This window comes from Photinus pyralis, unplaced genomic scaffold (assembly GCF_008802855.1).
Source record: "Photinus pyralis isolate 1611_PpyrPB1 unplaced genomic scaffold, Ppyr1.3 Ppyr1.4_LG3b, whole genome shotgun sequence".
Lineage (NCBI taxonomy): Eukaryota > Metazoa > Arthropoda > Insecta > Coleoptera > Lampyridae > Photinus > Photinus pyralis.
The window spans coordinates 12,254,294-12,270,658 of NW_022170510.1; the positions used below are offsets into that span (position 1 = coordinate 12,254,294).

The 16,365-nt window shown below is 38.3% G+C and overlaps 2 protein-coding genes across 4 annotated transcripts in view; one reads left to right on the forward strand and one right to left on the reverse strand.

Annotated features, from left to right (window-relative positions):
* The first annotated feature begins 1,367 nt into the window (after positions 1–1,367).
* LOC116167300 (venom carboxylesterase-6-like) lies at positions 1,368–3,942 on the forward strand. The gene is made up of 10 exons (XM_031482633.1): positions 1,368–1,795; positions 1,846–1,991; positions 2,048–2,133; positions 2,182–2,387; positions 2,435–2,620; positions 2,672–3,028; positions 3,077–3,252; positions 3,301–3,448; positions 3,492–3,636; positions 3,691–3,942. The coding sequence occupies exons 1-10, from the start codon at positions 1,759–1,761 to the stop codon at positions 3,866–3,868; spliced, it is 1,665 nt and encodes a 554-aa protein (XP_031338493.1). The 5' UTR covers positions 1,368–1,758; the 3' UTR covers positions 3,869–3,942.
* A 4,790-nt stretch (positions 3,943–8,732) lies between these two features.
* The window catches only part of LOC116167064, a 46,375-nt gene continuing 38,742 nt past the window's right edge, over positions 8,733–16,365 (reverse strand). Inside the window, exons 2-6 of one of the 3 annotated variants that reach the window (XM_031482299.1) lie at positions 12,421–12,458; positions 12,036–12,079; positions 11,914–11,986; positions 11,742–11,854; positions 8,733–11,670 (exon numbers count right to left, since the gene is read on the reverse strand). In XM_031482299.1, the coding sequence (XP_031338159.1) occupies positions 8,989–11,670; positions 11,742–11,854; positions 11,914–11,986; positions 12,036–12,079; positions 12,421–12,458 (2,950 nt within the window). In that variant the 3' untranslated portion in view covers positions 8,733–8,988. Of the gene's footprint in view, positions 11,671–11,741; positions 11,855–11,901; positions 11,987–12,035; positions 12,080–12,420; positions 12,459–16,365 lie in introns of all 3 variants that reach the window. The other 2 variants (XM_031482298.1, XM_031482301.1) reach the window with 2 other exon arrangements.

Sequence of the window (16,365 nt, forward strand, 5' to 3'; positions counted from 1 at the left end):
ATATTGCTTGCTTATCTAATAATGCTGATGGCATATATGAAGGAAATGTCAAAGGTATTTAAATCTTCTATATTTTGGTGCATTCATTCAAAACTTTAAAGCAATGCTGCGATTAAAAAGTGGAACAGATTTGGAAGCATACCCTAAATTACGCGCGTTTGTGAAAGCTTCAACCAAAGGATAGGTACAAAAGCCAAAGAAATGTTCTGCATTTACAGAAAGCGACCTAAGAGGATTTTTTATTTCATCCAGATGACAGCAAAAGTCATACTTGAAGTATCGTTACTTAGCAACTTTAAAGCACGTGTGTTTTAAAGGCCTTTTTTCGCACGCATTTGAGTGTTTAAAACGGAGATTGTGATTCAGGTATAATAAAATCATTTTTTTAAGGACTATTTTATAAATTTACACCTTTATCTACATAATGTTCGGACTATTTCTTTAAAAAAGTTTATAGCAACTGAATACCGATTTTTTAAAAAATTAGATGTTTTGCACCGATTATTGCGCTAATCTGTTTTATTTTTTTACTCTGGATCAAGACGATTTATCGAAAAAGTAAACCCACAATTTTCTAGATAAGTTACTTCTAAACATTACCCCAAAAAATGAAATCATATTGTTTGTAAATAAAGTCTGTATCATGGCGGGCGGTAAATCAGCAATATGAGTGTAGCCAGTGGCGCCACTGCACAGTATCGGCGGTAACTAACTAAGGACCAAAACAGGAGTTGACAAAGCAAAAATATTATCTTGTCTCTCGCAACTATAATCATTTATACACTATAATGTAAAAAAGTTGCGCTTAAGTAAAGAAGACTCTTAAGTTTCCATATAATCACTTTGACTGTTACAAACACTTTTATGCCTAGAAATTACTTTTGAAATAATCCGCTAGAAAACAATCAAAAAAGTTTTACAATCTCTATCAAGAGATACCGTAAAAAAACTGTTTAGGTTTACTAATGAGAATTCTGTACACTGCCTTTTTTTGAGCCCCGAAAAAAAAATTGTCTAAGATCGACCCGGAAAAAAAATTTTCTTATAGAATGTGGCCTGTAGAATCCATAATTTCAAACTGTTCTAAAAAAATCTAAGAAGAATGAACCATAGTATTAAAAAAGATGACCGAAGGTACCTAACAGAGAAATTATAAGAGAACGTGGTTCAAAAAAAGGCAACTGGTCAGAGTAGTAGACAGTGGAAATAAGTGAAAGCTAAAAGAGGAATTTTTAGGGATTGTTATTTCGCAAACCAAAATGCCTTGATTTACATATGTCTTGTATAGATGTGCGCACTTGATGTGACCTCCAGCAAGATTTGAGGGTGGTGCATGGGAAGGTGAGATGCAATTTGTGATTTAGTGGTAGGATAGTGGAAAAATTTCAACTCATCTTAAGCCACTTGATAACCTAATCTCCTAGTGTGGCGTAGTTTTGGGTCACCATTCCTTTTTAAGTGCGTGGGATTATCAGTTGATACATAAATATAAACACAAACAACTAAACAGACGAATCCAATAGAGAAAGGTTATATTTAACCATAACCACAAAATTATCAGTACCTGCTACGTAATTGTTGGTCAAGACCATTATCTATAAATATATAAACGGGCGAAGACGAAAGGAAACGTTCCATTTAACTTTAACCATGAAAGATACAGAATTATCTGTCTAGAAGCGTGACATTGAGTCAGCTGATAAATTCTATTCAGTTATCAAAAACGCTTCCAAAATAAGACATTCGCTTTTCTTAAACATGTTATGTCTATTCTTGACGATTTTGTGCATAAAGGGTGAGTACCTACCTTCAAATTGTATTTTTCCTATGTATAACCTTTGCAAGGTTCTGTGGCTGAAAATGGACCACTTGTTAATACCTCATTAGGGCAGATTAGGGGGTTCTATACAACATCGTTTGAAGGCCGTACATTTTCAGCCTTTGAGGGTATTCCCTACGCAAAACCTCCAATTGGAGATCTACGTTTTGAGGTAGGTATTTGGTACGTGTGAAATAGTTACGCTATCGTTATATCTTTGTGAGACAGCCACCACAAAATGTACCACCTTGGAATGGCGTGTTAAACGCAAATAAACAGTACGTCTGCAAGCAAGTCGACCATCCATTTCTTGGGTACATTAATGCCAAAAGGTAGCAAAAGCAATATCCTTCAACTTTTAGCTTAGGTAAAAGCACCGAAGATTGCTTATACCTAAATGTCTACGTGCCTAAAATGCAAATTTCTACCGATGACAATTATGATGTAATAGTTAATATTCATGGTGGTGCATTTATGATGGGAGCTAGTAGAGCTTTTGCAGGACCACGCCTTTTAATGGATCGTGACATTATCTATGTGAATATGAACTACCGCCTTGGTATTCTAGGTAAAGTCACTTATCTAAAATCTAGACCGGATTATGATTGACTTCAGGGTTTTTAAGCACTGAGGATAACGTTTTACCTGGAAATAATGGACTGAAGGATCAGCAACATTCTCTTAAATGGGTTCAAGCACACATAAAGCAATTTGGTGGTAATTCCAAATCTGTTACTCTCATGGGAGCATCGGCCGGTGGGGCTTCGGTTCATTTCCATTATTTCTCTCCGCAATCTAAAGGTTGTCTTTTGCGCAAAATTTGTGAACTTTTTGAGAACGGCAGCATTTCAGGATTGTTTCATAGGGGAATATCTCAAAGTGGGAATGCCCTGATGCCGTGGGCGATTCAAGAGGGTGCATTACAGAAAGCAAGAACTCTTGCGGCGTCTTTAAATTGCGAAGAATCGGATACACGAAGTCTGGTTAAATGTCTGAAAAGTATACCCGCAGATGATCTTGTTAATCAAACGTACAGTTTTTATCATCTTGGGGAGCTACCTCTTGCGCCGTTTGCGCCAGTTGTTGAGGTAGAATCGGAGTCTGCCTTCCTAACCAAACACCCCTACTTTCAATTGAGAGACGGCGATGTGAACGACGTTCCGTGGCTGACTTGGATTGTAACAGACGAAGGAAATGTAATAGCGCTGAGTAGGGCATTAATTTAAAGTAATAAGTGGTAAAGGTGTTCATTTTTAGTGCTACACCAATTTGTAGATAAAGTTCTGAAATATTGGAAGGCATTTGCGGAATATTTATTTGATTATAAGTATGCATGTGCTGACGACCAGAAAGACAAGGTTGCTCAACAGATACAGTCGTTTTACTTTGAAAATGAACAATTTTCACAAATTAACATCAGTTCACTTATTAAGGTAGGTACATTAAATTACTACTTCAGTATGAAGTTACACTGCTTCCAGATCTTTGGTGATAGATATTTTAACGTGGGCTTTGAAACTGCGGTTCACATTCAGGCAGCAGTCACAAATTCATCCGTGTACGCCGCCATATACGGATACAAACCATCTCTTACCTTCATGAAGAACGTAGGCATCGACGACGTTGAAGGTAAATCAAATCATATTAGCTTAACTGATTTATGCCTTTATAGGTGTTGGCCATGGTGACGAAGGCTTACTCATACACGACATCCATCTTAATATATCAATCTTACCTGAAGACTTGTTCCTTTCCAAATCTGACGTTCAAATGAAAGAAGTGTTACTTGATCTTCTGTCCTCATTTGCCATGAACGGGTGAGCCCACAGCTGAGTTTGAGTCCAATCGATCACAATCAAATTGATTTTTAGCAAACCGCGATCTCGGAGAGTGGAATGGGAACCACTAACCCCGAGTAGCCCTAAATATCTGCTTATTAAGGACGTGGACAATATCAGCATGTCAGAAATATCGGAACTAAGTCCAAGAAGATTTTGGGAAGGTTTGACTCTAAGTGAAAATGAACAATTCTCCAAACAAATACATTAAAAAATAAATTGCACCTACGCCTTGTCTAAAAATATGTATATAACATGTAATACAAATGGCGTTTAAAATTTAAATTGTTGTCAAGACCTTGACCCTTTACTTCCAATTGTTTTCCATCCGTATTTAATTCTAAGATTTTTAATCAATGCCCGAAACCTTCGCTCTTATAAACTCTAAAGAAAATTGTTTGTGGTAACAAAATATGGTTCTCTTTTTGTAGTCTAAGACCGAATGCCTTCAGAAACTTCTCAGACTAACCCCTTCTTCGTATGACGTCTAACAATTGAATCAATAATTTTTTCTCCCTACAGTAGTCGCTTGCGGGCTCGCTCCTCACCATTGATTTTTTTAGGAGCCCCAAAATTGTTTGTGGGAACAAAATATGGTTCTCTTTTTGTAGTCTAAGACCGAATGCCTTCACAAACTTCTCAGACTAACCCCTTCTTCATATGACGTCTAACAATTGAATCAATAATTTTTTCTCCCTGCAGTAGTCGCTTGTGGACTCGCTCCTCACCATTGATTTTTTTAGGAGCCCCAAAATTGTTTGTGGTAACAAAATATGGTTCTCTTTTTGTAGTCTAAGACCGAATGCCTTCAGAAACTTCTCAGACTAACCCCTTCTTCATATGACGTCTAACAATTGAATCAATTATTTTTCTCCCTACAGTTGTCGCTTGCGGACTCGCTCCTCACCTTTGATTCTTTTAGGAGCCCCGAAATTGTTTGTGGTAACAAAATATGGTCTCTTTTTGTAGTCTAAAACCGAATGCCTTCACAAACTTCTCAGACTAACCCCTTCTTCATATGACGTCTAACAATAGAATCAATAATTTTTTCTCCCTACAGTAGTAGCTTGCGGACTCGCTCCTCACCATTGATTTTTTTAGGAGCCCCAAAATTGTTTGTGGTAACAAAATATGGTTCTCTTTTTGTAGTCTAAGACCGAATGCCTTCAGAAACTTCTCAGACTAACCCCTTCTTCATATGACGTCTAACAATTGAATCAATAATTTTTTCTCCCTACAGTAGTCGCTTGCGGACTCGCTCCTCACCATTGATTTTTTTAGGAGCCCCAAAATTGTTTGTGGTAACAAAATATGGTTCTCTTTTTGTAGTCTAAGACCGAATGCCTTCAGAAACTTCTCAGACTAACCCCTTCTTCATATGACGTCTAACAATTGAATCAATAATTTTTTCTCCCTACAGTAGTCGCTTGCGGACTCGCTCCTCACCATTGATTTTTTTAGGAGCCCCAAAATTGTTTGTGGTAACAAAATATGGTTCTCTTTTTGTAGTCTAAGACCGAATGCCTTCAGATTTTTTTAGGAGCCCCAAAATTGTTTGTGGTAACAAAATATGGTTCTCTTTTTGTAGTCTAAGACCGAATGCCTTCAGAAACTTCTCAGACTAACCCCTTCTTCATATGACGTCTAACAATTGAATCAATTATTTTTCTCCCTACAGTTGTCGCTTGTGGACTCGCTCCTCACCTTTGATTCTTTTAGGAGCCCCGAAATTGTTTGTGGTAACAAAATATGGCTCTCTTTTTGTAGTCTAAAACCGAATGCCTTCACAAACTTCTCAGACTAACCCCTTCTTCATATGACGTCTAACAATAGAATCAATAATTTTTTCTCCCTACAGTAGTAGCTTGCGGACTCGCTCCTCACCATTGATTTTTTTAGGAGCCCCAAAATTGTTTGTGGTAACAAAATATGGTTCTCTTTTTGTAGTCTAAGACCGAATGCCTTCAGAAACTTCTCAGACTAACCCCTTCTTCATATGACGTCTAACAATTGAATCAATAATTTTTTCTCCCTACAGTAGTCGCTTGCAGACTCGCTCCTCACCATTGATTTTTTTAGGAGCCCCAAAATTGTTTGTGGTAACAAAATATGGTTCTCTTTTTGTAGTCTAAGACCGAATGCCTTCAGAAACTTCTCAGACTAACCCCTTCTTCATATGACGTCTAACAATTGAATCAATTATTTTTCTCCCTACAGTTGTCGCTTGTGGACTCGCTCCTCACCTTTGATTCTTTTAGGAGCCCCGAAATTGTTTGTGGTAACAAAATATGGCTCTCTTTTTGTAGTCTAAAACCGAATGCCTTCACAAACTTCTCAGACTAACCCCTTCTTCATATGACGTCGAATCTCCCCTACACCGGACTTGATTTTTTTAGGAGCCCCAAAATTGTTTGTGTAAATCAAAATTGTTTGTGGTAACAAAATATGGTTCAAAATATGTCTCCTTTTTGCCTTCTAGACCGAACAGATTAACCCCTTCTTCATTTGACGTCTAACAATTGAATCAATTATTTTTCTCCCTACAGTTGTCGCTTGCGGACTCGCTCCTCACCTTTGATTCTTTTAGGAGCCCCGAAATTGTTTGTGGTAACAAAATATGACTCTCTTTTTGTAGTGTAAAACCGAATGCCTTCACAAACTTCTCAGACTAACCCCTTCTTCATATGACGTCTAACAATAGAATCAATAATTTTTTCTCCCTACAGTAGTAGCTTGCGGACTCGCTCCTCACCATTGATTTTTTTAGGAGCCCCAAAATTGTTTGTGGTAACAAAATATGGTTCTCTTTTTGTAGTCTAAGACCGAATGCCTTCAGAAACTTCTCAGACTAACCCCTTCTTCATATGACGTCTAACAATTGAATCAATTATTTTTCTCCCTACAGTTGTCGCTTGTGGACTCGCTCCTCACCTTTGATTCTTTTAGGAGCCCCGAAATTGTTTGTGGTAACAAAATATGGCTCTCTTTTTGTAGTCTAAAACCGAATGCCTTCACAAACTTCTCAGACTAACCCCTTCTTCATATGACGTCTAACAATAGAATCAATAATTTTTTCTCCCTACAGTAGTAGCTTGCGGACTCGCTCCTCACCATTGATTTTTTTAGGAGCCCCAAAATTGTTTGTGGTAACAAAATATGGTTCTCTTTTTGTAGTCTAAGACCGAATGCCTTCAGAAACTTCTCAGATTAACCCCTTCTTCATATGACGTCTAACAATTGAATCAATAATTTTTCTCCCTACAGTAGTCGCTTGCGGACTCGCTCCTCACCATTGATTTTTTTAGGAGCCCCGAAATTGTTTGTGGTAACAAAATATGGTTCTCTTTTTGTAGTCTTAAGACCGAATGCCTTCAGAAACTTCTCAGACTAACCCCTTCTTCATATGACGTCTAACAATTGAATCAATAATTTTTTCTCTCTACAGTAGTCGCTTGTGGACTCGCTCCTCACCATTGATTTTTTTAGGAGCCCCAAAATTGTTTGTGGTAACAAAATATGGTTCTCTTTTTGTAGTCTAAGACCGAATGCCTTCAGAAACTTCTCAGACTAACCCCTTCTTCATATGACGTCTAACAATTGAATCAATAATTTTTTCTCCCTACAGTAGTCGCTTGCGGACTCGCTCCTCACCATTGATTTTTTAGGAACCCCAAAATTGTTTGTGGTAACAAAATATGGTTCTCTTTTTGTAGTCTAAGACCGAATGCCTTCAGAAACTTCTTAGACTAACCCCTTCTTCATATGACGTCTAACAATTGAATCAATAATTTTTTCTCCCTACAGTAGTCGCTTGCGGGCTCGCTCCTCACCATTGATTTTTTTAGGAGCCCCAAAATTGTTTGTGGTAACAAAATATGGTTCTCTTTTTGTAGTCTTAAGACCGAATGCCTTCAGAAACTTCTCAGACTAACCCCTTCTTCATATGACGTCTAACAATTGAATCAATAATTTTTTCTCTCTACAGTAGTCGCTTGTGGACTCGCTCCTCACCATTGATTTTTTTAGGAGCCCCAAAATTGTTTGTGGTAACAAAATATGGTTCTCTTTTTGTAGTCTAAGACCGAATGCCTTCAGAAACTTCTCAGACTAACCCCTTCTTCATATGACGTCTAACAATTGAATCAATAATTTTTTCTCCCTACAGTAGTCGCTTGTGGACTCGCTCCTCACCATTGATTTTTTTAGGAGCCCCAAAATTGTTTGTGGTAACAAAATATGGTTCTCTTTTTGTAGTCTAAGACCGAATGCCTTCAGAAACTTCTCAGACTAACCCCTTCTTCATATGACGTCTAACAATTGAATCAATAATTTTTTCTCCCTACAGTAGTCGCTTGCGGACTCGCTCCTCACCATTGTTTTTTTAGGAGCCCCAAAATTGTTTGAGGTAACAAAATATGGTTCTCTTTTTGTAGTCTAAGACCGAATGCCTTCAGAAACTTCTCAGACTAACCCCTTCTTCATATGACGTCTAACAATTGAATCAATAATTTTTTCTCCCTACAGTAGTCGCTAGCGGACTCGCTCCTCACCATTGATTTTTTTAGGAGCCCTTTAAAAAAAAGCTATATTAACCTAAGCAACATTAATATTATTAAATTCTACAGCTTTAAAACAGTAATCGTAAATCAAAATTATTATACAAAATTATTATACGATTATTAAGATAATCGTCGCTATGGTATTTAAGTTATGCGATACTTAATTTTGACGGTGCAATTTGCCCTGAGAATCTCGATACCAAAATACGCATTACTCTATCTAAATCTCGATACCATCGTATGCTACGGGTGACGGGACGAGTACAACCGCCGTGTCACTTTTTTTCTTATTTCGTTATTCAATGGTTATAGGTATACGAGCACTAGATACATCCCCTAAATTTTGAAATACGACTTATGGCCTCTCAAAAGGTTGGATTTGGACCTTCCTACTGGACTAGTAGACTACCATCCAACCTATTTACAATATCCTGTCTGACTCCTATCATGCTTCAATAAAATTCCTTTTTAATAATTACAACTTTAATTAAAAATACTTTAACAAAAATAATGTGATTATATACACATAGTGTTCTCCTTGATCGAGTGCAGACGCATATTCCGTTCTAAGTAAGATTTACAGTTACATTTAGAAGGGATATGCATCCGAACTCGCCCTATAAATACCTAAAGTACTGGGACCTTATATATTATGTACAAAATATGAAAGCAGACACAATTATATACACTGATTGAATAAATAATAGAAACATTTCCGTTTTGTTTTTCTTATACAATCACACAGCTTGAAAAGATATGAGCACATCGATTATTATTTACCAAATTTTGAGGCTATCACATAAAGGGAATTTAGTAACTGTAATGCTCGCGTATCCTCCTCCTCTTCATTTCGAGGACTTTGCGTCACCCTCTTAACAATATTGGTCTCGGTCGAAACAGCAACGGCGTCGGCATCCGACGGTTCAGTATCCACCTCTTCAGCGGACAACCCGCGCCCCTCAACACCCTCGATGGACGAATTACATTCATTAATTAACAGTAAAATTAACCGACGAGTAAACGGGTTGCCCTCAACCTCGTGCATTTTCTCCAGAAATTCGTTCTGGCTTATATTCAGCTTGTTCAGGATCCTTTGGAGCCTTTCAGAGCCTTGCGAATGATTCGCGTGCATAAAATCGATAAGGATGCCATGGACTTGCGTCGAATTGAGCTGCAGTTTTGGAAGCGATCGCAAATCGTAATTTATCCGCGATCCGTTTGATTCGTCCGATATTTCCTCGGAACCGATACTGGCGTCGTCACCTTCGACGCTTGCCGAATCGAGATTGTGATTGAGATCGGCCGGATTAATCGACAACGTTTTCTGCCAAAGTTTTTCAACGTCCTTCGATGACGTCCAGTGATTGGTCGGTAGTGGGATACCAAGCGCGTTGGGTTCCTGGCTGCCCTTTGATTCTTCCGATATCTTATTCAGTTGGGAGATGAACGACTGGGAGTCGGCGCTGTGAAGGTTCTCACTTTCGGTTATGGAATTTCGAGGAGGATCTTCGGTTGTGTTAAGTGCAAGTATGTAACCCCAAGTGGCGCTTGCGGGATTTTCGGTTGTATGAAGGTAAGGGTGGTCGGGTTTCAAATCGGAATCAGAGTAATTCAGAACTTCGTCATCATCACTTTCCGTAGCCTCGTTGTGGGACGGGGGTGGTTCCGTTGGTCTTACTTCTAAAAGCACCTTCTTGAACGTTTCGGGATCTTCCAAGTACGCAGATAGCGCTTCCGTAAAGACACGGGCCAAGACGCGCACGTTTGGAACGTTATCGATCAGGTTTAGTTCGTCTTTGTTCTCATTGTTATCTACTGAAGTTGTTGTTGTCTCCATCATGTTCCTTCCAAAGAGATTGTCATAATTATTACGTGTCATCTGCGTCAAAAGATCCTTAAGAATGTCTTCCGTTGGCGTTGTTGGTGTGGTACTGGCTGGTTCGGTGGTGTTAGAGGTTAGGTTATCTAAAGCATTTGCGAAGTATATCGCGAGAGTGTGTAACGTTTGCGGGCCGGAAGATGGCGGAATCGCTAAACCTGGGCGTGATGTTGCGGATTCTTCCACGCGTTTCTTGTTGTTGTGATGCAGCATATTCATTAAGGATCCAATCATGTTGTTGATATTTTCCTCAACCTGGCTAAAGTTGGGGGAGGTTGCGAAAGGCGTGGGTTGAGTTGGTTGAATTACGTCTGGTGCAACTTCAATAATGAAAGGATTTTTCGGTGTTGCTTGGATAGGGCGAAAACTCGTGGATTGCCCCGACACTGGATTGACCGAAAATGGCATTGGTTGAAAAATTGCGAAACCACCAGGGTCAACCTTCGATTGTGTGGTTATTTCGTTGGCGGATTCTGTTGATGTGCTCAGGATTTGGGGTACTTCAGTTACATTCAAGGCCACTTTTTCTTCTGGCGTAGGTGTGAGGTTCATTTTTTGACTGTCTTTGATTTTGTTCTCAGTATCTTCACTGACCTGAAGTGATAGGGTATTAGGTTGGGGGATATTGGTGAACTGATATTTTGTTGGCGAAAGGGTTGTCGTTGAAGTCACTTCAACTTTATTTCGTAGAGGCAAATCCGCTTTAAAACTGTAACTAAATCGTCCCTCTACATTAAAACGATTAGTTTCGGTGGTGGGCGAATGAAATTTGCCCAAATTGGATGAAACTGGCACCGTTGAAAGCACGTGCGCACTAATGGAAGATCCATAAAACGGTTTATCCGGAAGTTTACTAAATGGTTTCTGATAGTAGGGGCGGGGTTTGACATCCGAATAAGACTCGCGGTGATTCGCGTATATTTTCCCACTGGTAGGTAACCGATTACGTGAATTCGTGACGAACGAAGCTGTCTCTTGAACCTCCTGTGCCTCGGCCGAGTGAGGAGGAGTAAGCGCTTCCCCATACGAGCTCACTCGCAGTTTACCCTCGAATTCGGGTCCAGTACTTTTCAAAGGTAGATCATTGTTGGGGCCAATGACAATCCCCAATTCCTTAAGCGAATGTGTATTATCTACGTCTTGGACTTGATGACTAAGCGTAGGTTTCGGCGAATACTTTTCGGTTGTGGGGTCGTTCCGATAGCTGAAGGGTTCTATGGAGTTTCGAGATATGTCATACCTAATTGCGTCAAACTTTCTATCAGCTCTTGAGGTGTGTTTCCGAGGAAGTGACTCTGTGGTAATTGATAATGAATTTTTGGGATTTTCTCCACTGCTATCATATTCCTCTCTACTAGAAAATACCGCCTGTTTTGTGCCACCATTATTTCGCCTGTTAGATTTCCTTTTAACAGTTTCCCTATGTAAAATTTCCGCGCTTTCTTCATACAATGATGGAGCTGACGTGCAGTTCACTTTATACCACCAGTCACATATCAATTCTCCTTGTTGAAATACTGTACCATTTGGACATAAAAACGACAGTTTTCTTCCTTCATCGCAAATGTGAAATACCTAAAAACGATTTTTCAGTAACACCAGAATAGGCAAAATAGGTCATCTAATAATTATTAAACTTCACTCACCTGGCAATCAGTTTCAAGGTCCGCATAATATCCAGCGTCCAAGCCACGACAACTAAATTTCGTTTTAGGTATATGGGAGTATGTGGGAAAATCAACACTCGGTATACCATCCACTGGAAAAGGTCAAATTACACACTAACAAATCAAGTGAAAGATCTACTTTGATAATCACCAGCATCGCGTCTTTCTCTGTAGTCCGTTTTGTGGAGCAATGTCGTATCGCCGGTTTTTAACCCTTTGACACCCTGTAAAATGTGACGTAATGGAAGCCATGAATCTTTTGCAACTACTCACGTCTTTTTTCATCGAAAACGCAACGAGGAATATGACAGCTAATCCTAAAACAGAGGAAACTGGTGTTAGAGTATTAAGAGAAAGCTTTAAGTTAATAATTGCAGGTCATTATTTATTTTTTTGTTATGTAATGTAAAGCAAATTTACTGTAGCATCAAAGTATTCATCGTGAAATTGGTAATTGTAGATGATAAATTTGGGAGCCGAAAAGCAAACGTTCAATGTTAATTACCGGACGCTATTAGAAAGATTATTAGTCATATTGCACAAGAAACAATAGTGTTTGTTTTTTAAGCGTTTCGCACACATTTAGCGGATGCGCAGAAAAAAGTGACACACTTCCTATTTACTTTACAACTTCGGCGCCTAGGTATTTCTCACTCACCTAATCTGTAGTTGTATTTCGCCATCACTTCTGATGCCCTGCAAGAAAAATGATCATTAAATATTCATGTATTTTAAACAAGTACATGGTACAATCACGTTTAACATTAGACCATGTCATCAACTATAACTATTATAATTAGTACCTATTGCAAGAGCAACGTTCCCATGATATCGTGATTGTGCTTGAACAAAGATAAAATTATAACAGTATTTAGTAGTTTGAATATCAGAAGAAATTTCTTTAGCGGCATTTGGAAAGCTTTCTAAGTTTCTGCCGAAGAAGCTTACCCCAAAATATTAAAATATTAATTCCTAGTTTGTAATAATTAGTACGTTGGGTACGCCAAAAAAAACTGCACTTTTTGATTGGAATATGCCACTTTCTGTGGTAATAATTAATACCAAAAGGCAACTTTTGAGATAGGGAGCCACTCGAAAATCCGTGCAGGAAACCAAAATGGTGGCCGTCAAAATGGCGTCATTAGCCGCAATATATTTTTTTGTATATCTGCTCCTAACAGTCCGATTTTAATTTTCTTTGTTTTTGTTGAAAGCTCTTGTGACGAGGAAACTTTTTTGCTATGTAACATTTATCTCTAGAACTTAAGAATTTAGCACAATTTTAAAAAAGTGTTTTCTTTGCGAATTTGAATCACAAGTACCTAAGCTTAACCCGATTTTTATGTGTAACTTGTCCACGTCAAATGTTAATATGTAAGGGTTTGTATTATTCAGCACAATTTTCTGACTCTTAAGGTCTGATGATGAATCGGTCTATACGATTCGAAGTCGATTAGCTAAAGAAATATTAAAATTCAATTATTTGAAAAACGAGTTTTATTGTATCAATTTGTATCGACAAATAATTCACTACCTCAAGAAAATAGTGGTTGCTATTTAAAAACAGTATGCTCCTTTGACCGTGCAGAAGTATGCTACTGACCCCAAATTGAATGTACGTGGATTGGTAGCAAACTTTTTATAATTACGGATGTCATAAAAAGCTTCTTTAAAAAATGTTTTGAAGATAAAATTTTCACCCTCTATAAAAAGCTTATCCGGAAAACAGTTAGCCTCGCGGTTAGCATTACGAAAAAAAACCGATAAGACCTACAAAAAGAATTCTTTTGTTAAGGCTGCCCTCGAGATCACCCTATATACCTAAAAATACGTTTTAGGCTTCCCCTCAGGCTTCTCGTACCAACAAACCGTTACCATTAATCTCAACCATTGAGGCTCTATCGTCCGCTTACAGAAGGTGGATTCCCTGTATAATAAAAATGATTCAATTTATATGAATAGGTATCTAAAACTTGGAAGTCATAATATTCCCTTAATATTCTTAAAGAAAACCCTCGAAAAAACCCTCGAAAAAACCCATGATCTGATAAATAAGCTTAAACCAACTAGTTAAATAAAATAGGATAAGTAAGAGCGAGAGTAAGAGTTAACGTTGATATACTGAGTGTTTCTTTAATTACCTACTTTAAAAGCAGAGTGTATTTTCTGTTTTTCAGAGAAAAAAATTGACGAGGCTTTTCCTTTCAATTTTCATAATGCTTGATCTCGTGTCTGATGAAACAAATATTGCGCATTTTTTTAAAAAAAACATGGCGGATTGAAATTTTCCGAACTTGAAGGGTAGATACAAGGAGTTTTGGGGTTGAATCTATTGAATTTCTAAACGATGGCCTTTTTGGTCGAAAAGACCGGGAATTAAGAGCTTACTTGTGATTCAAATTGTGCTAAATCTTTAAGTTTTAGAGATAAATATTATATAGCAAAAAAGTTTCCTCGTCACAAGAGCTTTCAATAAAAAAAAAAATTAAAATCGGACTATTAGGAGCAGAGATACAAAAAAATATATTGCGGCTAATGGCGCCATTTTGACGGCCACCATTTTGGTTTTCTGCACGGATTTTCGAGTGGCTCCCTATCTCAAAAGTTGTCTTTTGGTATTAACTATTACGACAGAACGGGGTATATTTCAATCAAAAAGTGCAGTATTTTCCCCATTCTAGCCATGTACCCGACGTACTAAATTGGCAGAAATAATTATCAATCTCTTCGTCCATTTCAGAAACTTGATCAAGGGTTTCTGGCAGGTAAAGCACGGCAATACCGGATTTCAAGATTTCAAAATACCGAGTTTCTACGCGCTTAATTCTGCAGACAGAACGAATAAACTGAATCATTTTTGTTCAATATTTACTGCCTAGTTGAAAACAGTGATAATAGACGATATATTTGATATTTTATGTTATATTTTCACCATTGGTTTTCTTGGGGATCTTGCAATTCTACACCTTTCCATCTCGGGCTTCCAGAATATCTTTTCAAGCCTCAACGTTGCGGAAATACCAAAGTCGAGCCACGGATTTGAACCACCCTCTACACATAAATAGCTTTCGGGAAGTACTGATCAAATCCTGAAAAATACGCTTACGGCGAAATTCATTTTCTTTTATTTATTAACAACACTCATCGAAGAGAGCGTATTATTGAAAATAAGTATGCGACATAAGTATACAGGGTGATTCCTATAGTACCTGCCACCGTTTGGGAGCGTGTAGGTGGTGCGTAGGGGAGTATTTTGATATAGGACACTTGGGGTCGGAAATCAAAAATAAGGGTGCCAGAGCCAAATTTACCTTCTGGAATTTCGCGCCTGTAGGTAGGGCAACCCAACCGGCCGGCGGTGCACACGGAGCGATCTCAGGCGGCGATGTGTGGCTGACACTTGATCAGAATTTTGTTTAAACCCACGAAATCCCGTCTGCAACGACGCGTATCAAGTGAATAAACACTATGGCAATAGTATAATAATAGTTGGCTAGATGTAGGAAGTGCATTGAGAACAACGGTGGCCACGTTGAACACTTGTAAACGTTATTGCTTTTGACTGTCGTTTTCCCTCCTTCCCTCCATGTCGCTTCCTCGCGCTAACTCGCTCTGCATCGCTCCGCGCGAAACGTCGGTCGGTTGGGTTGCCTACATACAGGCGTGAAATTCCAGAAGTTAAATTTGGTTCTGGCGCCCTTATTTTAGATTTCCGACCCCAAGTGTCCTATATCAAAATACTCCCCTAGGCACCCCCTATACGCTCCCAAACGGTGGCAGGTACTATAGGAATCACCCTGTATATTTTCGGAAAGCTCGTAAAACGAGCAATTTTTTAAAACCATGGTTAACTATAATGGCCATTTAGGAAAAATGAGCTTTGAGTTACAGCATAGTTTCTAAAAGGGCTGGAAACAAACAACTGAGGGCATTAAGTTCTATGTTAAATGTGTGAATATTCCTAAAGGGGTTTTGTTCTAGCTTCAAAAATGAAGGTGTTACAGCAAATTGAAGAAATTGGCAGTTTTTCTCTCTAGGCAAAAAACGGAAGCTTATTTCTGGAAGCTGTAACGGAATAAGCATGAAAAAAGGGGTCGCCAATAAAAAAATAAAAAAGTTACCCGTTTAAACCCATCGAAATTGGACCGCACTGTACAGACAATTATCGAGAACTCACAGTCTGTTACAGAAACACATTTTTATGTTAGTGTTAAAATGTATTGCGCATATTTAGGGGAATATGGATTTATTCAGGGGCGGACTGGCCCGGGGGGGCGGGTGGCAATTGCCACCTGGCCTGTACGTCATAATGGCCCGTTGGAAATATATAAGTATGTGCTGTATTTAGTTTCTTGCACTATTAATAAGTTATTAACACGTTTCTCTAATTGGAGTTGATGTTAGGTTGTTAAAAAATTAAAAAATTCTGTTTTAATTGAAGTGTTTTACAATGAATTTATCATTTTTTGTCGTAGCATGAAAGTGATGAAATACAATGATATGCGACTTTTAATTATCAGCTGCAATTTAAAAAAACCTGTATTGTAATTGATTTCCGAAAAAGGAGTACTTTAAAATGAAGCAAAAAATGTTTTTGTGGTGC

Bases quoted from the DNA above. Each gene is read 5' to 3' on its own strand.
- LOC116167300 (XM_031482633.1), top strand. From the start codon at position 1,759: ATGTTATGTCTATTCTTGACGATTTTGTGCATAAAGG. The intron at 2,388-2,434 runs GTAAAGTCACTT...GATTGACTTCAG, and splicing joins CTACCGCCTTGGTATTCTAG to GGTTTTTAAGCACTGAGGAT. The intron at 3,637-3,690 runs GTGAGCCCACAG...ATTGATTTTTAG, and splicing joins TCCTCATTTGCCATGAACGG to CAAACCGCGATCTCGGAGAG.